Source organism: Uranotaenia lowii, chromosome 2 (genome assembly GCF_029784155.1).
Source record: "Uranotaenia lowii strain MFRU-FL chromosome 2, ASM2978415v1, whole genome shotgun sequence".
Lineage (NCBI taxonomy): Eukaryota > Metazoa > Arthropoda > Insecta > Diptera > Culicidae > Uranotaenia > Uranotaenia lowii.
The window spans coordinates 145,596,216-145,618,935 of record NC_073692.1 but is presented as its reverse complement, the minus strand read 5'-3'; the positions used below and the strand labels follow the sequence as shown (position 1 = coordinate 145,618,935).

General features: G+C 38.0%; 1 protein-coding gene and 1 non-coding gene across 2 annotated transcripts in view; one reads left to right on the top strand and one right to left on the bottom strand.

The window, feature by feature from the left end:
* Positions 1 to 460: 460 nt before the first annotated feature.
* Positions 461 to 22,720, bottom strand: part of LOC129745339 (G-protein-signaling modulator 2) — a 35,832-nt gene continuing 13,572 nt past the window's right edge. The window contains exons 2-7 of the mRNA XM_055738354.1: positions 21,663 to 22,402; positions 21,070 to 21,601; positions 10,630 to 10,845; positions 10,472 to 10,557; positions 2,002 to 2,281; positions 461 to 1,937 (exon numbers count right to left, since the gene is read on the bottom strand). Coding sequence (XP_055594329.1) covers positions 1,563 to 1,937; positions 2,002 to 2,281; positions 10,472 to 10,557; positions 10,630 to 10,845; positions 21,070 to 21,601; positions 21,663 to 22,402 — 2,229 coding nt within the window. The 3' untranslated portion in view covers positions 461 to 1,562. The remainder of the gene's footprint in view (positions 1,938 to 2,001; positions 2,282 to 10,471; positions 10,558 to 10,629; positions 10,846 to 21,069; positions 21,602 to 21,662; positions 22,403 to 22,720) is intronic.
* Trnaq-uug (transfer RNA glutamine (anticodon UUG)) lies at positions 10,356 to 10,427 on the top strand. Its single transcript has one exon. It is a non-coding gene; the product is annotated as a tRNA-Gln (tRNA).

Below are 22,720 nucleotides of genomic sequence, written 5' to 3'. Positions count from 1 at the left end.
AACTGTGTCAACAACTTCCAGGTTTATTCGTTTTACTTGTGTGTAGATTTCTTATTCTTTGTTACTATCTTTTTGTTCATTTATTGTATGCCAACTTGATATCTATTTTATGTAGATATATCTTTGCACTCAACACTCGTGTTTTTCTTTATTTTTACTTATATATTATCACAAAATCGGGGTGTATCGCATAGGTTTCAAGCAGGATGTTCTAAATGGTGGGTACCTACGCATTACGTATCACTGGACTGGGGCAACGATTTTAATAGGATACGATCTTTTTGCTGGGCGCTTTTTGCAAGCGGGTAAAAGTTCCTTGAAATTTAAGTTTATCCTTTTCCAGCTAGCTCTAGGAATAGAATTGTGTTTATCTAATTAAATGTTTAGGAGTATTTGATTCGAAACACGTAGAGAAAAAGAAATGTTCTACTTTGGAAATACATCAGTTTTACCACAGCAAATCCTCATTCAACCCAAACGTCCTAGAAAATACCGTACAAGATTTTTTCTTTAACAATCATACACTGGTTCAGCATTTTCATTCATACACCCCTACATGAATGGCTTCTTTTGTTCATTTTAAGCTGAGAGTGAGTACAGATTTTATTTGTTCACTATTACGTCCAAAGAGAAAAGCAACCGTAACTGTTTTCTAAAAAGTTTTAATTTTTATCGGTAGTTTGGTCTTTTTGATTTGTTATTATTATTCTCCTCTCAAGTTGGGTACAGTTAACAAAACATTCTACTGCCTTATAATATCGGGTTTATGTATTTTCGTTTAATATTTTGTGTGGAAATATTTAATAAATATGGTTTTTCTGTTAGTCTTCGTTATCAATATTTTTCTTATTAACTCTCTCCCTCCTTTCCTCCAGTAATTTTGTTAGCTTTTTAGTTGTTAATATTACTACATAGGTGGAAAAATCGGTAAGTTAAGCAAACTTTTTAGGCGAAAGGGGGTTTGAAATTTTTCTCTGATAACAGAGCATAGTTACATCTTTTCTTAAACTATAGAAATGCAGTGTATAGTAAAATATATCTGGTAGAAAAATAAATGGTGGAATCATATATTCAAAACCTAACGTATAAATTTGTTATATGTACAATGATTTTTACTTTTTTTTATGAACGCATGCATGGAAAGAAACTAATGGATATGCACACTCGAACTCGTCTGCGGGACAAAAATCCTCTGGCGTGGAAGAAATTGAAAACAATACATATACAACATCTTTCTACGTGAGACACGTACCGGAAAACAGGTCACACGACATTGGTTAAACACACTTGTAGAACTAACAAACAGATCATCGACTGGTAGATTAGCCAAGTAAGGAAATAAGATATGGCGCGGATTGATTACACACTATCGCTCCGTATCGAGAGCGTACTCAGGACATCAAAACATTTCTCCAAACCGACTCGAGGAATTCTGTAGAAGAAACTCAAGTCGATTCCGAGGTCTCTAAAAGTAGACACTCACACACAACTTTATGCATTGTGATTCCTCCTTAATCGATAACAGCAATCATTCCGATTCCTTATCGATCTAACGAGTAAAATCATTTCAGTCCTTTAGCACTCCCACTTCCGCCTCCGCTACTGGCATTCTGTTGACTGTTTCCATTTCCGTTGGTGGGATTCGAGCTGCTGTTGGCATTGTTGTTATTACTGGTGGTGGAATGATTGTGGTTGTTCATTTGGTTATTGTTATTGTTGTTCAACAGATTTCGATTGTTATTCAAAGGGACCGTTGCTCGTTGATCTTCCATGCGGCCACCCTGGAGACGCATGATCAACGAGAAGAAGTCCTCGTCTGGTACGGTGGCTCCGCTGTTACTTGCATTTCCGGCAGTTGCTCGACGATCGGTGGCTTCCGCATCCATAGTGATGTTCGGAGTGGGCAGTTCCGAACGCTGTTCCTCAATACGGGATCCCTATAAGTTTAGAAAAACCGATTAAAATCGAAAAATTTCATTAAAAAAAATCTCAAATCTTCACCTGACAGCGCATCAGCATATCGAGGAACGCATCGTCCGGTGGGGTTCCGATTGGGGGATCGTTCGGTGCAATTCCTGGCTGCTGCAGTGAATCTTCGATGTTGGCGTTGTCAATCGGGGCACCACCCGCTTCACCCCCCGGCAGCAGCCCTAGGGACGGCCGATGACCTCCGGCTCCGGCAGGATTGTTGATCGATATGCGTTTCAGGCCCGGCAACAGGGCTCGCTGTTCGTCCATCCGCTCCGATTGGAAGTCGGCTATCATCTCCAGCAGTGCGTTTCTTTGGAAGGAAACAACAACGAGACATTATAAACAATTGTCATACTAAATACTTTGATTTTTGTACGAGAGAGCAAAACTAGGCGTAATTAAGGTTTCAAAAAAAAATTGTTTGATAGCAAGCAGAGACGAAATTCAGATTAGGAGAAAACTAGAAGCAAAATTTGGACTAGAATTCTTTAAGATGGCAAAACTAGGCATCCATGAGGTATCCAAAATGATTATAATATGAGCAGATTTTTATGGCAAAATGATTGCAAATATTGCTCTCCTGCCTTGAAAGTACAATTTGCTTTCCTTCTGCTTAACATAAAGTGGTACTCAGCTAAGATGAGAGCAAAAATGTGTATACATGGTTATAAAAGCGATGCCAAAATGAGCTTATGATAAGAAAAACAGATAGCCTTTTTTCGAATTTATTGAGACGACCACAATTGCCAATTAAAGCTATCACGATAGCAAAATATTACTTTAATATGCTCTCAAAGGTTTCGAGAATCGATTATTGTTAGGGTCTCAGCATAAACGTAATTTGACAATGAGGCTTATTCTGCGACTCGAGTGACGTGACTCAAGAAATTTCACGTCTTCGTCCTGACTCCAGAAAATGCTTCAGAAAAGAAATTTGTGTATCGATGAGCTCTAAAGGCCAATGACAGCTCATCCGAACGAAAATTTCGAGGCTAGAGAGACTATTCAAGCCAGCAAAACGATATGAAATTTCGTAAGTCACGCCACTCGAGTATCAGAATAAGCCGCAATATGACTTTGTTATCTGTGTTTAAGATTTTTTTTGTAACTTATTTTTGCCGTGTACCTTATGTCAAGCAAAATGAGGACAAATTTGACTCTCAAAGCGTGAAAGTAAACTTTGCAATTACAGGCCGTCAAAGTTTTCTAGGAAAATTATTTAAAATCTATCCAACAAATGTTCACCGGATACGATTTATAAGTATTCATACATAAGGGAGCCTTAGTAAGCATTACTTGAATAGTAATTGGAAAGGTTTTGCTCCTGCCAGATTAGATGGCGAAAAGTGGAAAATTCAGAAAGTTCGAATAAACTGGATTAAGTCCAGATTGCACCGGTCGCATTCAATGCGTGGATGTAGGAACGATTCTAACCTAGAATAAATTTACGGTTCTATCATCCCGTCTCACAGTACAATATTTATACCTACAGTGGTTCACAAATCCCTGGCGAGTTCAACTCGTATAGTTTAACCACTTAAGAGAATCTTATTAAATCTTACTTTTAAACAAACTGACTAAGAAACTTTATCAAAAACCACGTTGGTAGCTATCGCAAAAGTATTCGTCTTTCTTCACTGATCCCAAACTTCTATTCACGCACGTCATCAACGAAGTGAAGCTTACAGGTGCATCTAGTTGGATTTGTTGAGTTGTGTTGGTTCGCAAGGTGAATTGTCGCACAAGGTATGTACGCGACACTCCCCCGCAGTGGGTGGACCCTGGTCCACGTCATTACCGTTTGCACCGACGTCCAACACCGCTAACTTTACCGCTGGTCTCGTCAGGATCCCACCTACAGTTTGTACAACCGCTGAACGAATTTGCCCATCAGTCGATGGGTTGGTTGCGATGATGCGCCCTTTAGGCCAGCAGTTCCTAGGTGAATTTGGATCAGCTACTACAACGATGTCACCAATCTTCAAAGGATCGGTAGATGTAATCCATTTTGTTCTACGGGTTATCTCCGGAAGATATTCTGCTACAAAACGTTTCCAGAAGGAGTTGGCTATAATTTGAGAAGTCATCCAAGCCTTACGAACAGCCATTCCGGTGTCGTCGTTTAGTATTAACGGTTTGCATCCAGAAGAAGAGCTTTGAAGAAAACTGTTTGGTGTCAGCGCCGGGGAGGCTTCGCCATCAACTGGCACGTAAGTCAGCGGCCTCGAATTGAGAATATTCTCAATTTCTATAAGTGCGTTTCGCAATATTTCATCACTTGGAAGACGTTGCTTTGGAAGGACGTTTGCCAACACCCTCTTCACAGTCTGGATCAGCCGTTCCCAGCTTCCGCCCATATGGGGAGAGGCCGGAGGATTGAATGACCATTTTGTGTCTGCAGAAGTGAACGCAATAATCATCTGTTCCTGATTTACATTTGCATATGCCTGTTTCAGCTCCTTGCTAGCACCTACGAAATTAGTGCCACAGTCGCTTATTATTTCTATTGGAGTGCCACGTCTAGCAATAATATTCCGAATGGCCATGATACATGAAGCGGTATTAAGTGTGTGGGCAACCTCGATATGTACACCACGAGTCGTCAGGCATGTTGCCAAAACGCCCCATCGTTTTTCTACACGTCGTCCAACAGAGACTTCCATTGGACCGAAATAGTCAACCCCCATGTAAGAAAATGGCCGGGTATACGCGGCAAGGCGAGTTGAAGGAAGGTCGGCCATACGAGGCGGTTTTGGTTTCGCAGATTGGTTTTTGCAAAATTGGCAATACTGTCTAACATGATAATAGGCTGATCGAATTTTAGGAACATAGAACTTAGTTCGTATTTCATTTATAACTACTTGGTGCATTTGATGATGGTATTTTTCGTAAATGCCAAGAATTATCAATAATGTAACGCGGTGCTTTAACCGTAGTAATCCAGCTGCTTTAACCTGATGCCCAAGTTTCAAACCAAACCAATTTCCATTTTCCCGGAATTCTGTCGGCTGATCCATTAGACAGAGATTGAACCGCCGGATGAACCGAAGTTAACCATTACCGGGTCTCTAGAAAAGCATTAAAGCTAACTGTTCTCCCTGTTTTCGATGTTACATGTTAAACATTCTTTTAAGCCACGCTCGCGATCATAGAATTTTAAATGCATTTCTTTTTCTTTTTTTAACGAACACAAACACACACATCTCAATGCAACTTGAACTTGACCATTTTACTTAACTCTAAGCGTACAACTTTCGAGGATATGATGGCTAGCATCTAACAAATGCTAAAGCCACCAACCAACAGAACGTGTACTATGTTATGCCATGACCGGAATTCGATCCCATGACCATTTGTTTGAATAACGATTTCGATCATAAAAAATAACATCAAAAAGTTTACTAAACTTATTATGATTTTTTTTAATTTTGAACCATTTTTCATATTGCATGACTTAGGGTGGATGTGAGCCAGGGCTAGAAAACAAAAAAGAAAATAAACAAAGCGCTCAAATGTCAAATTGGTCGGATCAAATCACAGACTATTGAACAGGTATCAAATTTCTTCTTCTTCTTCTTTTCTTTTTCTGGGATTTTCATCCTGTGCGGGTATCAAATTTGGTTTCATTAGAATGATCATTTCAGATTAAGCCATCGGGTGCCGGACAATTTTTTTTATGGGGGTCCCTATCAATCAATTTTTTTTTCATATGCTGTCCTAGAGAACACATAATATTTTAAACATAGGCGCAGAGAAACTCGTAGAAACTCGTAGAGTTCGTTATATTACCTTCAAATAACGATAATGTCTGATATTTTCAAACAATAATTGCTAATCCGCCACGGGCAAACATTTCGGAAGCATTAATCAACTAATCGAAAATGAAAATGTTGATTAGAACTGTTAAATGCAAAACTCCAGTCAGAATTTATTCAATAACACTATCACCTCCCAAAAATCTCTGGATTGCAAAAACTAACAGATATATATTAAAAATTTTATCACTTTATTATTGATCAGGCTCATACATTGAAAGCAGAATCAATATTTCCTTCATGACTATTGGGAAGTAACAGATAGGTAAGACTTCAGACAAAGAAATATAAAATTTAAAAAGAATACAACAGAATTAAATTCAAATTCCATGGATATACAGACAGTTCAACAGTTAAATTCAAAACCCAAAATCGGATTTAATTCAGACTCACAATTCAAAGTCTCAAATTAAAATCGTTCTATCAAATTGCAAATGAACTTCAATTACAAAATTGAGAATCAAAGTTACAAGCAGGGGAAAGCAGAAATTGCAAAATTAATAACCCAAATCCAAATGTCTATTTCATTTTAATATCTTTGAAACACAAAAAAATGTGTTCAGTTGGACTATTTAAAAATTTAAAAAAAATATTGAAAGTTATAAAAAATTTAGAAGCTTTTGTCAAAAGTTCTTCTAAATGTGAAAAAAGCTACCACCGAAAACAATAATTCCGAATGGAAATGAAATGTTCAATACACAAAACCATAAATCTGGAATAAGATGAGATTGAAATTATAGAGATATTCATGTTTAGAGAATCGCTCAATAAAATTGAACTATGAGAAAGTTTTTTTTATTATTATTATTATGTATAATTTGAGAATGGTCATTTAGAGAATGATATGCTGAATTCAGGGTATTTCCTTTAGTACAGGATAGTTAAAAAAAAGGACATTAGAATCAAAAGTATGAAATTTGGGCTTTAACAGTTGAAAAGTTTCAATAATATTTAAAATCTTAGATTCAAATTGGAATAAAAATTCTCAGTTTTGTCGATTGATCCCATTTAGTCAACACAGTTATCTTTTTTTTCCTAAATTTATATGGATTTAGAGTGTATTAATCAACGCAAATTTCAATAATGATCGAAAAACTAACATTAATTTTGCATTATTCATACTCATATATATGCTTATAAAGTGAGCATGCTAGATTCACAATTAACACACTACGTATTACGTTGGCACAAATCCGCTTAAAAAAGAGCATTCTATAGATTGCCTTGTTTTATTACATTTTTTTCCATTTTTTCCATTTTTTCACGAGAAAAATTTCCAGTTCATAGAATTTTAAATGTTTTTCTTCATTTTCTTCACTTTTTTAAAAATTTCTTTTTTTTTCAAAAACTGATATTTTGTGTTTTTTTTTCTATTTTAACAAACCCCATGAGGGTCCATAAAAGCAAGCGAGGTAATCTAGATTACACTCATAACTTTAAATTCCTTATCAAATTTAATGATTGAGATAATTCAAGAATAACAATCTTGACTCAGAACTCATGCCATAACCTCGAAAACTGATCCCAGGTTCAGAATTCTTTAACAGTTTTAAAAATATTCTTATTGTTGATAGAAATTCAGTTCAGAGTTTTAATTAAAATGAAATATAACTCTTTTCGGAGGTTCTAGTTACATATTAACATAACTAAATTATTTTTCGGTTTGCATATTTCAAATTTTGAATCCAGTTTAGGATTCTTATCTTCAGTTTGAATCATCATTAGAAATCGGAAATGAAAAGCTGTTTTTAAAATTCTGGTTCAAATTTGGTTTCATCAGTTTCAAAAATCATGAACTCTAGTTTTGAAAACCATGAATTTTTAATGAAATTTTTATGGTTCTCGGAATTTTATTAAATAATTTTTTCGAAACCGACGATTGGATTTATAATTTTAGAAACTCATATGCAGATGGCGACTCAGAATTGAAAAATCGAAATCAGATTCATCATTTGAAATTCGTATTTTTCCCCCCTGTTGGATTCAAAATTAATAAATTAATTCAATTTCAAAACGAAAATTTTAGAGTTAAAATTTCAGATCTATGAAACAAAATTCACCTTTTGGCTCATGTTTCAATTTTTTTTTTTCAGAAATCGTTTTGAAACTTTGAAATCAGATTCAAAATTTAAATTTTCAATTCAGGTTCGGACAGATTTAGATTTTCATATTAAAAAGCTCGTAAATGAGTTTTACAATCAAGATAAGAATATCAAGATGAATGTTCCATTAAGGAACTTAAATCACAAGGGTTCGCAGACTGTTAATTTGTATTGTTAATTCAATTTAATTTTAGATTTATTAATCGAAATTGATTTGTGTAAAAAATTCAACTCAAAATCATGAATATGAAGTAGAAATTTAGTTAATTTTGCAAATTTTGTTTAAGAAAACCTCGAAAGATCCAAAAGATTTAAATTATGGAATGGATTTTAAGAACAAATATTTGGTGATAAAAACATGTTATCTTCTCTTAAAAAAATCTGCAAGGAATTCTGTATTTTCTAAGCCTTGTGTTTAGGATAAGGTTGCCAGATTGCAGGGTTTTATCCAGGTTTGTCTAGACATTTAATAAAAAAAATTGGAAACAATCCAGCCCAGCCCTGTTTCTCGGATTTGATTGAAAAAGCTCCGATTTATTCACTTTATTTGGTAGATGAAACAAAAAAACCAATTGTGTTTTAATTTTTTTATTTGTTTTTTTTACCAAACGAAATATTTCCAGCAACTATTATAAAAATAATCATGAGAGGTTTTAAAGGCTTCGAATAAAACGATTCAAAATCTGTCAATAAGTTTTAACGAAAAATTTCTTTTCAGTTTTTTTCTTGATTCTGTTGAGTAATTTTTGGGTTGTGATCGAAATTGCCCTGATTTTAGATCGAGAATTTAAAAAATCAAAGGCCCGGACTTTGCAAAGCTTTTATATAAAATAGCTTGGATTTGTCCGGCCCGGATTTTCGGATAATGCTGAAAAAACTTTGGCAACATTAGTTTAAGATTAATAATATTGCAGTTTTTAAAAGAGCTAATTTTGAGCCGTTTCAAATAAAGAATTTTCTGGAGACTTTTTAAAATTAAATTTACGCTCAAGTCAAATAAACTAAATCTACTAGACTCTGAAGCACATTCAAAACTTTTAACCCTCGGTGAAAGTAAGTGCCTTAGTTCGTTACTATAAGATTTATAAAGGAAATTCAGCTAAGCATTTATTTAATTTAGCACATATTTTCAAAAGTAACTTTTATTTACGAAAAACTATTGATGTAAAAGAACTTGAAATGAATACTCAAATAGTACTTAAATTACAGAAGCAAATTTTCTCATTCATGCATTGTTAAAGCTAGAGTATAAGGATAAAAACATCAGTCATCAACCACTCACCCCCCCCCCCCCCCCCCCTGGCCCTGATTGTAGGGTATGCATTCCAGATTCCCCGGATTTATTCGGGGATCCCGACAAACAAAGCAAACTAAGGTCTAAATTAGGCCCAATTTGTCTGTGCTTGTTTTATCCAAATTGTTTTTTTTTCTGGGAGTTTGAAAAGAGATTTGAACGCTGCTGATGAGTTTCGATAAAAGAAATGAAAATTTTTGGTAGTCACTTTCGAATAGATATGTTTTCCGAATTATCGCCGAATTTTCTTAGATTATCCAGATTTATGTTGAACAATTCGAGATCAAATGCCCAGTTATTGCCAGGTATTGTAAATATTGGTATTAATTTGTTCAGTCAAAAAATTGCGGGAAAAATTCGGTAATGCTTACTTTAGGGGACCCCTTAATTTTTATTAGAGTTAATCTATTCCAGATATTTTTTCAAAGGGCCCTCTTACATGTAATTTTTAACATTTTTTTGAGGAAGTGTTTCTACATTCATGGTTCTACAAAACGGAGCATTCAAGGACGCAAATGGTTATCCTCTAAACTGATAAGATACCACTCTCGATTGCCAGCACACCTTCATCGTAACCGCATAATTGAAAGCGCAAACTGCAACTGTGGATCAACTAATGCCAATCCGGATCATTATTTGTTCAGCTGTCCCAATTTCGGACAGATGAGATGGCCTATTCGGAAAATTCTGCTGGAAAAACGAATCGCACCTCATCTACAGTTGATGTTAAAGACCAAAAATTTAAATGTGTTTAGAAATATTGCTGATTTTTTCATTGATTGTAATTAGAGCGAATCTATTCCAGATATTTTTCAAAGGGCCCCCTTACCTGTTATATTTAACTAACATTTTTCCGATATTCATTTCCTTTCTTAGTTGTCTAGCACCTAAATCAATATGATTAAAGTTATGTTTAAATTTAAGTTTTCCTCGGGGGCCCCTTATAATTGAAAATAAATATATATAGCTATGGAATCAAATTGAGCCAAGGATCAAGTCTCCTAACTTTTCCCATTTGTATGGTCAGGCAAAAAAGAAGGAAAAAAGCCGACACAGCGTAACGCATAACAAACAATATGTTAAACGTACAGGAATGAAACCACCTTCGTACGGAGCCCCAAACAAGCTACCCATGTGAACTTGATCCTAACTTAGCGACCCATTGATTATCGTGGTTCTATGGTGTAATGGTTAGCACTCTGGACTTTGAATCCAGCGATCCGAGTTCAAATCTCGGTAGAACCTACGCCAACATTTTTTATAATCCAAAACAAATTCGGGTTACTTACCGATTTTCTTTGGCCACCGCTGAGTTATTACTGTTGTGCTGTGTCAATGGTTTCCTAGCCGAATCGACGCTCTCCGCATGGGTTAGCTGAATTTTTGATTGAATAAAAACAATGTCATTTGTTTGGCTTTCAAAAAATTACTCCAAAACGTTGCTCACCTTAAGCGTACAGCGTTGATCGTCCATTCGTTTGCTTTGCGATCGGGTGAGCAGCTCGAAGAAGTCCTCGTCGTTGTTCTTGAAGATGTTCTCGTTTTGTTTGTTCTTCTGCGTTCCTGCCTCTTTCTGCTGCTGATGTGCCTGAGCCAATGCCGATTGTGCCAACGCCGAAGGTTGCTGCTGCTTGTTCACCATCTTTTTGCCATCCGGTGTCAACTGCAACGAAGATAATCGGAGACATGTTTACTCTATCAGCCAGCAGCATATAGATAAGGGGCCGTTCACTAATTACGTAAGCACAATTTTGGAAATTTTATACCCTCCCTCCCCCCCTGGTAAGAAAAAGTAAGATATTTCAAAACCCCCCCTCCCCCCCTAGTAAGATCTTACGTTTTTGATTCTTTGAGAAATTGACACGTTTTTACAAAAAGAGCTCAAATATTGAGAGTTAAGCGTCCATGCTTCAAAGCAAAGCACTTTTTAAGTAAAATTTAATATATTAACTTGAAAAGTACAATTTAAACAAAACAACAGATGAAATGTCACAAATGATTACAGAAAAAAATATTGAAGACATCGCATGTCCGTAGCAGCATAATTTTCAATAAATTTCCACAATCGAATAAACAATACAAAATCTTAATTCCAAATAAAAGAAATAGTGAAAGATAAGGTTAACAAGATACCATAAACATGATTATGTTTTGACCTCAAAATTATAAAAATCTAAAAAAAATCATTCTATACTACTAGAATTGGTGCCAAAATGTTAAACGACAATTACGTTTGTTAGTTAACCCAAAAGCTCAGACTAATTTCAGCAGTGAGCGATAAAGTTTAAGGGTTTTTTTTGCTAGCTTTTTGTTAAGTGGAGTTTTTTTTTATTTACTCAAAAGCATTGAAAGATAAATAACATAACATCAAAAATACCCAACAAAAAGGTAGTGATAAGAAAAAATAAAAAACCTGAGCAATATGTAGTAGGGCTCTGATGAATTATCAATGTAACATTTCTTATGTAAGATTTTTGAAAACCCCCCCTACCCCCCTAGTAAGAGATCGTAAGCAAATGTGAAACCCCCCCACCCCCCCTATGTGCTTACGTAATTAGTGAACAGCCCCTAAGTGCATTCTGATTGCCGAGTGATTTCACCCCGATGGTGACGACAATGTTTGTTTTTAGACCACGGACAATAAGTAGAGTAGAGGGTGAATGGTTAATCGAATTCGGAAAAAGATAACGTACTGAACTACAAGTGGCACCTGTGGAGAAAGTAAGTTCGTCAATAGGTATCGAGTCAAGCGGATCCGGAGTAAATTCGTAAATCAACTTGCTAGCTTGACTGCTTCTAGTTACTTAGTCAAGCAGCAAATCTAAACGTGCGCGCGGGACGCCATTCATCAGTAGATAGATAGCGAAAATTCACACGGGTTATCATTGTTTGTCGATTAATTGACTTCGGCAAATGTACAGACAGAAAGCGGTGGAAAAAACAACATTCTCTGAACCTGGTCTGTGTTAGTATTTGCTCGCTTTGGACGGGGAAAATATCAATTATCATATATGAAGCATCTTGTGATTGCCAATGAAATGCAAAACTGACCTAAGTTGTTGAAAAATTAGGAAAGCAAATTTGCATGTGATCACATATGCAAGTTATTACTAAAATTACTCATTCATTAGTGAATACGCCATTTCTGTGACTAACATAACACGTGTGATGAAATAGTATTGATAGCAATTTAGAAAATTTAAGGCGAACATAGTTTTGGAACCTGGAAAAGAAATACGCAAAATCCAGATGAAAATGTTCGGGATGAATACATCTCTAAGGATGAGAATCCCAGAAAAAAAAACAGATAAAATTGAATCCATTGAAAATGGAAATGCAAAAATTAACGAATAAAAATTTAGAATGCAGAAAATACGTTTGAATTTATTTAAATTTTTTAACCAAATTTGCTAATTTTCCCACTAACGTTTCTCCATGATAAAATGAACATTGGACCAAAATTGGACTGAGTCGAATTGGGGTCGATTTCGAATTTTTCAAATCTTGAGGTTTAAAAACCTTCGTTTTGGTTCAAAACTCATCCATGATTTCTGAAGAATTAAAAAAACGTTTACGTGAGTTAATTTTGGCTTTAAGATTTGTATGGAAAAATTTGGATCCGAGCCATCTTATTGTTTTTGTGCCAGATTCAAAAATCTCTAGAGAGGGCTTGAGTAAGCCGAAATTTTTTTCACATGCCAAAATGCTTAAAATTTATTGAATGTGTTGGGTGTGATAAAATGTGAAAAATGATAGATCGTGTAGAGTTCAATGTGCATCACTATTAGCAACCTGCTATCGGTCAGTTCTGACTATTCTGAAAACGTTCCGGATTTGTGTAAATCTCTGGAAGGAGATGTTACGGCTTTCCAACTTATGTTCGAGGATGTTGAAAGATGTCTTGTGTCGCATTTCAAAAGGGAGATTTTGTCGATGTTCTCCCAAAAAAAAAAACGCATTTTAATAGCGCCTTTTCGACAATCGATTCTGATCTTTCATATTTTTAGGTTAGGCTGAGTCCTTTAAACCTGTATAACTGTCATTGTATCATAGTGAAAAGGAAATATCATTATTTAATTTCATCATTTAAAAATTCTGTCAAGATTACATTCGTATCATCATCAGGTTGGTTTTTTTATGACTGATCAGAATTTTAATTAGGAAATTTACGAAGTTCAGGAGCTTAGGAATTTTGGTTCAATGTGATCAATCGCTTACCAAGGTGATGTCCATTAGACTGAGTCGATTTGGGATCATTTTGGAATTTCTCAAACCCTGGGGTCTAAAAAGCTTCGTCTTGGTCCAAAACTCATCCATGGTTTTTTGAAAAAAAATTTAAGTAACGTTCACATGAGTAAATTTGAACTTTTAGGTTTGTATGGAAAAATTGAATATTCTGTACTGAAAAATAAACATAATTTTTGTTTCGTCTGCGGAACAGAGCCAGCTGATGGTTTTTGTGCCAATTTATAAAATTCCTAAAGGAAATTTTCCGCTGAACTACTTTATCGAAGACTGAAACTTCTTCTTCTATTCTTCTATTGTGAAAAAAAAGTTATTAGCTGTTTAACAGGGGTATGTCTTTTCGCATTGATTAACAGTAAATTCAATTGACATCACTGCTTGAGCCTCGCGAAGTGTTGCATGGAAAGTAGTCACGCAATACCTCGCTAGGCACCCTGCAGGGATGTCAATTGAATTTATTGTTATCAGTGTGAAAAGATATACCCCTGTTAAACAGGTAATAACTTTTTTTGCTAATAAGATACGAAGTTACGATCTTGGACAGAGTTGTTCAGCAGAAAATTTCCTTGAGAGAATTTATAAATTGGTACAAAAACCATCAGCTGCCTCGGTTCCACAAGCGAAACAAAAATTATGTTGATTTTTCAGTACAAAATATTTAATTTTCCCATGCAAACCTAAAAGTTCAAATTAACTCATGTAAACGTTACTTAAAAAATTCGCAAAAAATCATGGATAAGTTTTAGACCGAGACGAAGCATTTTTAACCCCAGGGTTTGAGAAATTCCAATATGACCCCAAATCGACTCAGTCTAATGTCCATACCACATTACGGTTATCTCCAAACACTCAGCGTGAACTTTGTGGAGGGATACGTACAGCCGGTCTCTGAAAAACAAATCATCACATGTGCTGCACTTCCTTTCTCTTCTCGACTACTAGGACTTTGCCGGCATCGTTATTGGTTGAAATTAAAGATTGAGACTTTCAAAATTGGTAGTGAGAATGTGTTGCTTGCCCCCAGCATCTTTCATTTGGTGTATTGTCCAATGTTGATTATCTCGAACCAATCATGGAGTGCAACCCTTATGCCATTGGCCAGGAGGGGCAGTAGGTGGACCGTAGCAGGTAGCAAACTTAAGCTCAATTACAAAATTTTCTAAAGGAAATTTTTCGCTGAACAACTTTGTCGAAGACCGTAATTCCGTATCTCTTAAGATAACCGAATAATAGCCTATTGAATGGAGGTTTGTCTTTTTGCATAGAAGGCAGTTCAATTGAACCGAGCGCTGTCCGAAATTTGTCTGGACGAATCTTCAAGATGTGCTGATGTAGACATGGCTGTGAGTACATTCTGCTCCATTATGAGTGAAGTTTTCGATAATTCAGTACCACTGGTAAGACCTCCTCTCCGACCTCCTTGGACAAATAGTCGCCTGATACAGCTAAAACAACTTCGATCGAAATGGCTACGACTGTTTAGTAGCTCCCGCTGCCCGTTTTTAAATACAAAATTGAACGATGCCACCAGAAGATATCGGATCTACAATCGTCTTTGCTATCGTCGCTATTTAGATCGCACACGATCTGACCTTCGCCGTAATCTAAACCCGTTCTGGAAGTTGTTAACACCAAAAGGAAGGAGTCTGGTCTACCTGTGGTGCTTCATTTGAAAGACAGAACCGCCTTCTCGAATGCAATGTCTAAGTGACTTTCAGTGTTTTCCCGATCCAACCGTTAAGTACTGATTTTATCATTTCGGATTTTTCGTCTTCGGTATTACCGAAGAAATGGTTCTTGATGCTATCAACAATTTGCAACCGGAAAAGATGGCATTCCTTCGTGCGTTTTGAAAAGGTGTAGCGCCGTACTGGTAAAGCCACTCACTCACATATTCAACCTGTCATTCGAACAACAAAAATTTCATGCCACCTGGAAGAGATCCTTCATGGGTCCTATCTTTAAAAAAAGGTGACAAACAGGATGTGCGTAATTACCGAAGTGTCCCGTCGCTAGCTGCCTGCTCAAAGGTTTTGGAGAGCATTGTTAACGATGAAATGTTTTGCTTCGTGCCGGAGTTTGATTTCTGAAAATCAGCATGGATTTTTCCTCAAAAGATCAGTAACCTCAAACCAGGAAGTTTTCACATCATTCTGTTTATCCAATATCGATGGCTGCAAGCAAATTGATGCCATATAGACTGACATTACTGCCACGTTTGATCCAATGAGTCACGAAATTTTGCTCAAAAAGCTACCCCGTTTAGGATTTTCTGAAAGATTGTGTGTATGGGTGCTACCTAACAAACCGTCGTTTAGCTATCAGAATTGACTCCGCTTCAGGGGTACCACGAGGCAGTAATTTGGGCCCATTACTGTTTACGCTGTTCTGCAATGATATAAACATGCTTCTTGTTGGATGTGGAGTACTCCTGTATGCGGATGATCTAAATATTTCTGACCATAACCAGCCTTACTAATTGCCATGAATTACACAATACCTAGATACAGTAGTGAACCGGTGTGCGGTCAACCTTCTAGTTTTGAGTGTTGCTAAGTGTTGTATCATAACATTTGGACGCAGGAAACAACCTTTGTTGCACGATTATAATATTCTGGGTTAATAATTGCATCGTGTAGACCAAATTTAAGAGCTTGGTGTTATTCTAGACAGCCATATGACTTTTAAGCACCACTACTTTGCAACTATCGAGAAGATACTGCAACTTACCAGATACTTTCAGCGGGACATTTCACTGAAAAAAGCGGGTCATTTTAGAAATTCTAAAAAACCTAATTTTTATGACCATTTCTATACGTCTATCTCGCAGCGAGTGGCTGAATCTATGAAATGCGGTTCCCGCCAACTAAGTCCAAGATTAGCCCCATCGCAGGATAGAGACCTTAGGCAAAGATACCGTCACTTCAAGATAAAGAAGGGGGCTTTGCCGCGAACATTAATTCTTCTATACGGACTTTCGATGTTAGCAACGCCACCTTAAGAGTTCGGGCAACAAGATTCATGCATCTAGCCATGGTAACCAATGTGTGTCTTGGAAAAACAAATCTGCTTTAAAAGTATATCTGTTGGAAGTGAGTACTTCAGAGCCATCTACAATGCTTTAAATGGTAAAAATATATTTTGGTTGACCTTTTGGACGAGTTATTAACCATATATTGCATCCGGAAAAAATTGATTTGAATTTGAATTAAACCGAAAATCTGCTTTTCTAATTTTACTCTGATAGAGAAGAAAATCATCTATTGAATGCTCAATTGGGAATCTTTTTGTTCATAAAAACAAGTATGTTGAAATTTATACCAACAGTGCGAATACGAACAACGGTTGCTTTGATAATTTTGTATGTTATTTGACGTTGACGTTGTTGAATACTCAAACCATTGACCCCCATGGAGGGTGTACAAGCTATTTTAGTCGCCTGTTATGATACCCCTTCTCAGAAGGGAGCAGCACTGAGCGTATAGAAAGAATTTTCGATAAGTTACATGGGCCTGCCTTAGGCTAACAACCTACTGCGCCCGATTTATAAAATTGTTACGGAATCCGAAAGAAATGACCAACCTGCAACATTAGCGACGACTTCTAACTTGAGAACACGGACACGAATTGGAACTTGGAACGTTTTAACCCTTGCTCAACAAGGCAAGCTGGCTCAGCTTGCTAGTTAAGATGGGAACCGATAAACGAAAGAATAATCGTATATAGCCAGATTCAGAACACGGGTTAGAAACCTTACAATGGTCCAGTGTTATGTTGAAGCGTGAAATGGATTGAACCCATAGTTTATGTAGGTTAAAACCATCGGAGAGTGCCCTAACAGAAATAAGCGTAAGCGTTACATGTCGTGACACTTGAAAAATGAGTTCTCGAGATCGCAGCCTAAGCGTGTGTTTGTGAATATTGTCGACAATTGAGGGAACTGACAATACGGTCCATCTATGTATCAACCTATAGCGAAAGCTGTTAGCTCTTCAACCAGTGGCAAGCTTTAAGAAAGTATTGGTGAACCAATCATATTCGGGCGAGTCTCGTGCCATACGGGATGCCGAGCTGAAAAAGGACAGTTAAGAAAACAGATTTGACGAGAGCAGTCGACGCGTTTCATAGCTCCGAAAAAAAAGGAAGCGGGCCCGAAAACATGGCGTCTATCAAGGAGTATTCCGGCCAATACACTGACGTTGCCGATTTGCAGGAGAAAGAGCAGTTTTACAGTCAACTGAACAGTGTGGTTGAGAAAATTCCGAACAGTGACATTTAAATTCATTTGGGCGACTTCAACGCAAAGATTGGCTACGACAATCAGGCAGGACCTTGAGCGCATCATGGGGCGCCGTGGCGTAGGACATATGAGCGAAAAAGGGGAAATGTTTGTAGAATCTTGTGTCAACAACAACATGGTGATCGGTGGATCGCTCTTCCCCCATCGACCAGCACATAAGGTCACTTGGGTATCCCGAGATGGCCGAACAGAGAATCAAATTGACCACATCTGCATCAGTCGAAAATGGAGAAGGAGCCTTCTTGATGTCCGCAACAAACGAAGCGCTGACATTGCATCTGACCATCATCTCGTCCTAGACGAGATACGACTAAGAATTGCGCGTATCCAACGGCGTGAGGAGAAAGTCGGGTGTCGATAAGACGCCGGTTGGAAAATCCAGGCATACGTTGAACAGCTAGAGTCCCGAGTCTGGTAATTGCCGACAGACGGAACAGTCGAAGAACAGTGGTGTGGAATCAAGAATGCCATTATCACGACGAGCCATGGTTCTCTCGGTAAAGTTTATGGAAGAAGAAGTGAAAGGATGTCGGATGAAACTTGGAGGATGGTCGATGATCGGAGAAAGGCGAAAGTCGGAATTGAGCAGACATGTACCGGGTCAGCCAAATCAGCCGCTAGCTTACGATATGCGAAGCTGGAAAAGGCAGCTAAACGGGCTTGCAGACGAGAGAAGAGAGCCTGGACAAACTCCCTAGCCGAAGAGGGAGAAAGAGCCGCCGCCAATGGAGATATCCGATAACTTAATGACATATCTCGCCACCTTAGTGGTGCAAGGACTTATGCTAGATTGCCGCTGAAAGACCGAGCAGGTCAGTTATTGACCGATCGAACAGATCAGCTGAAACGATGGACTGAGCACTTCGAACAACTCTTCCGAGTTACGAATAGCGGTGGCCAACATAACCCGCAGCTCGAAGCGCCAACAGTAAGTCGCATTGATGGCGTCAACTCGGAAGTGCTCTAGCTGGCTGAAATAGAAGCGGCAATGAAAGACAAGAAATCCAACAAAGCACCTGAGATCGATTGCATCCCTGCTGAAGTGCTGAAAGCCAACCCTGCCTTGTCAGCACAAATGTTGCACCGCCTTTTCACTGACATTTACGGGTGCGAAACTTGGTGCACATATGCGGTGACGACGCGAAAACTGCAAGTTTTTGTGTATCGCTGCCTGCGGAACATCATCCGCGCTTGGTGGCCTGGCAACTGGATCTCAAACGTGGAACTACATCGCCGGTGTCATCGAAAGGCGCTAAAAATCGAGATTCGGGAACGTAAGTGGAGATGGATTGAACACACGCTGCGAAGAGATGAAAACGAGATTTGCAGAGAGGCGCTTCACTGGAATCCAGATGGGCATCGAAGAAGAGGCAGGCCCAGAAACTCGTGGCGGCATAGTCTAGCCGCTGACATCCGCACAGTTGACGAGAACTTTGGCTGGCAGCAAGAGAAGACGCTGGCTCCGGATCGCCAGTAGTGGAGATCTTTTATCTCAGCCCTATACGTCGGTCAATCGACGCCGGACTCCCAGGTATGTAGGTTGGTTCCCCACTAATCTTCAACGAACTTCCACCTGACTCATTCCACTTGTAAGCAGATGATTCGAAATCATGATGATTTTTTTAAATAAGAGAAGTTCATACATTTTAGGAAAAAACAACATTTTAGTAGAGTTGTGGTATTGCTGTGTATAAAAACCTTAGATGTTTGCCCAACAGACCTCTTGTATGTGCGTTTAGGAAATGCAATATTCATTAAAAAGTTTGGTGGAATGAAAAAGGAAAGGCTCAACTTTAAAAAAAATGTGGGTAAAATTTGGGTCAAAACTCGTCTACGACCATTCTTTCAATGAAAGTTATTCCAATACGGTTGAGGTGCCAAATTCAGTGGCGATTGATTCAGCTGTTTAAAAGTTCTTCTGTCACATACAAACACACACGTACGTTTTTCTCCCGATAAATTTGAAATCCAAAAAAAATTAGAATCAGAAGCAATTTAAATTAATATTGATTTTTTAAGGGATAAAATTTCAAATGAAGAACTTTGCTTGAAAACTTAAATCTGAATTTGAAATTGTGTTAATCATAATTTTAAGTAGAATACAAATTTAAATTGAAAAACATTCCTAATACAAAGAGTTCTTTTTTAGGTTTTTTTTCCTAGTTGTGAGCAAGGTCAGGCGTTTATAATTCTCAATCATGAATTATTACATCACCAATATAGCCGTAAATTCAAGAATGTTTTCGAGAATTATAAAAGAATGAAATATTTTTAATAACCGATAAGGTACACCGGGGCAAGTGCAAACGGTTTTCACCATAGTTCAACTTTCACATGTCCTAGAAAAATATGTAAATCTTCAAAAATTATCAATTATCGTTCGTTGCATCATTAAAATGGTTCTCAACAAATTCCCGTAGAAAGTGAAAAATTAAAAAATGTTGGAAAAAATTAACGGCACTTTTGTGAAAAAATTTCTAAGTTTGCACTTGCCCCGTTTATGGGGGCAAGTGCAAACGCAATGCTTTTTCCAAACTTATTCAAAGATGCGTCTGCGTATCGTTACTAAAACGAATTTAATACATGTTCCAGTATGTTTTATTAACTTTTTTTGATGTATTTGCTGTTTTTCTGCTATATTAATTACTTTTTGGAACTTCAGTTTTGCTGACTGTTGTTTGAAGCAAAAGACCTTCATTTGCCAAGGCATTACGGAATTTTGAATATCCGCTTGAGATACAACACTTTGGATACCCTTTCTGACCATTCTAATATAATGCTGAACCATTTTTGAGATGATTTTTTTTAATGTCTGATGTTACATGGCTTAAAGGTGCGTTTGCACTTACCCCGGTAGTGTCGTTTGCACTTGCCCCGCAGTGTGGGTTGACAGGAGTGAATATTATTTCCACAATTTTTAGGGTCTACTGAAAATTTATCATAAATTTTCTGTTTCCATCTGAATATCAGTCCCAAACACTCACCTTTCGACGAAAAATCGGATTTGAATGCCATTTTTTGTAGCCAAAAAAAGCAAAACAAAAACATACTTTTCATGTCTAGTACGTACTTGAATTCGTGTGTAATCAAACAGTGCCGTGTTTTTAGTGAATAATTGAAAGAAAGTTTAGTTTATCTATGTCAGATTGTTGGTTTGGACAACAACAAGAACTTCTAGAAGAAGAAATATTTTTTAATTTTTTTGTAACAGAGGAAAGTTGATCGTTTGCACTTGCCCCGAGTTTGCACTTGCCCCGGTGTACCTTACTTCAAAACGCGAATATAACAGCTACAATTGAAAGAAAATTTAAAATAATCCTAAATTAAAAAGACGAATCCTACCTTGATCAAATCCAGCTGCTCCATGCTCTGTCGCCGGACCCGATGCTGCTTGGATCCCAAACCGCCGACAGAAAGTTTACCACCACTGCCGCTACTCAGCTGAGTATTATTTTGATTTCCGGTAGCCACCAGTTCATGGACGGTATCGTTTTCCACCGCAGCCAACAGGGAAGCACTATCGGTGCAAGGAAGCTCCGGCAGGCCGAGTATTTTGCGCAGATCCGATATGTTCATTTTGGCCGTATTTTCGCCGACCACATCACCCAACTCTTTGGCTAGTAGATAGTGGGAATTGGCATAGTGTAGTGCTTTTTCGTGATTTCCTATCGATGAGTGAGCATTTCCGAGGCTCCAGCAAGCTCTGGCTTCTCCGATCCGATCGCCCAGTTCCTGAGCGATGGCCAAATGGCGCTGGTGGTAATCGATAGCCGTTGGGAAGTCTCTTAGCAAAGTGTAGGTGTTACCGAGACTGTAGCAAGCCTGGGCTTCGACAGCTCGTTCGCCGAGTTCCATTGCCAGTGATAAGGTGCGCCTAGAAAAAGTAAATAGCATTAGTATTCTTTTAAATTGATGAGGATCGAATGATTTCATACTTGTAATGTGTGGCAGCTTGCTCAAACTGGCCGAGGAAGATGTGTGAGTTACCCAGATTGCTGTTGGCTCTCCGTTCAGCTGCTTTATCGCCAAACTCACGTGCAATTCGTAACCGTTCCTGATGATGTTCGATGGCAGTTTCAAAGTTCCCTAGAAGATAGTATGTATTGCCCAGATTGCCACAGGCCCTTCCCTGAGCTCCCCGATCACCCAGCTCTTTCATGAGGGTCAAATTTTGTTGATAATATTCTACGGCTTGCATGAGTGATTCTTTAACTTCGTCCGAGAAATCTCCGGGATCTTTCTGGCCCAGCTGTTTACCTTTGGCGTGATACACATTTCCCAAATTGTACAGGGCTCGTCCTTCAGATAATCGATCACCCAAGGACTGAGCGATGGCCAGGTGTCGCTGACAGAAGATAGCAGCCTCGTCAAAACGTCCCATTACTTTCAGGGTATTGCCCAAGTTTCCAGAAGATTTGGCCTCACCGAGTTTATCGTTCATCGAGCGTGCCAGAGTAAGATCATGCTTGTGGTATTGCATTGCTTTGGCATAGTCCCCCAGATAAAAGTAAGCATTCCCCAGCTGACTGTATATGGCACTCAGTGTCCGCAAATCGTCCGTTCCGGCTTGGATTGCAGCCTGGAAAAAGGCCACCCCTGCTCTGCAATCACCGGATTTGCAGAGCCTTTCGCCTTCCAGAGCCAGTTCCAGACACATCGAGGAGCCGTCGTTATTCTGTGAAAAAAAAAGAATAATAATTTGAATATAAGTTACTTTTTCGAAATTGACACTTTTCAATTGGAAGCTTGCAAGCGGTATGAGTTTCAAATCGTGTCTGCCGATGGACATTAGCGGCTCAAATCGAGGCTGTCCAACATTTGGCAATGGGAGAACCATAAATAATCGCAACCGATCTCAATTCGGTTTCCATTGCGCTGGCTTTAAAAAACAACAAAGCTAAGCAGACAGAGAGCTTCAATGTTGACTCAGTCAGTCAGTGATGACAATTATTGGTCCCAAACCGCTGCTCGGTGGCCAGTAATTTACAATAAT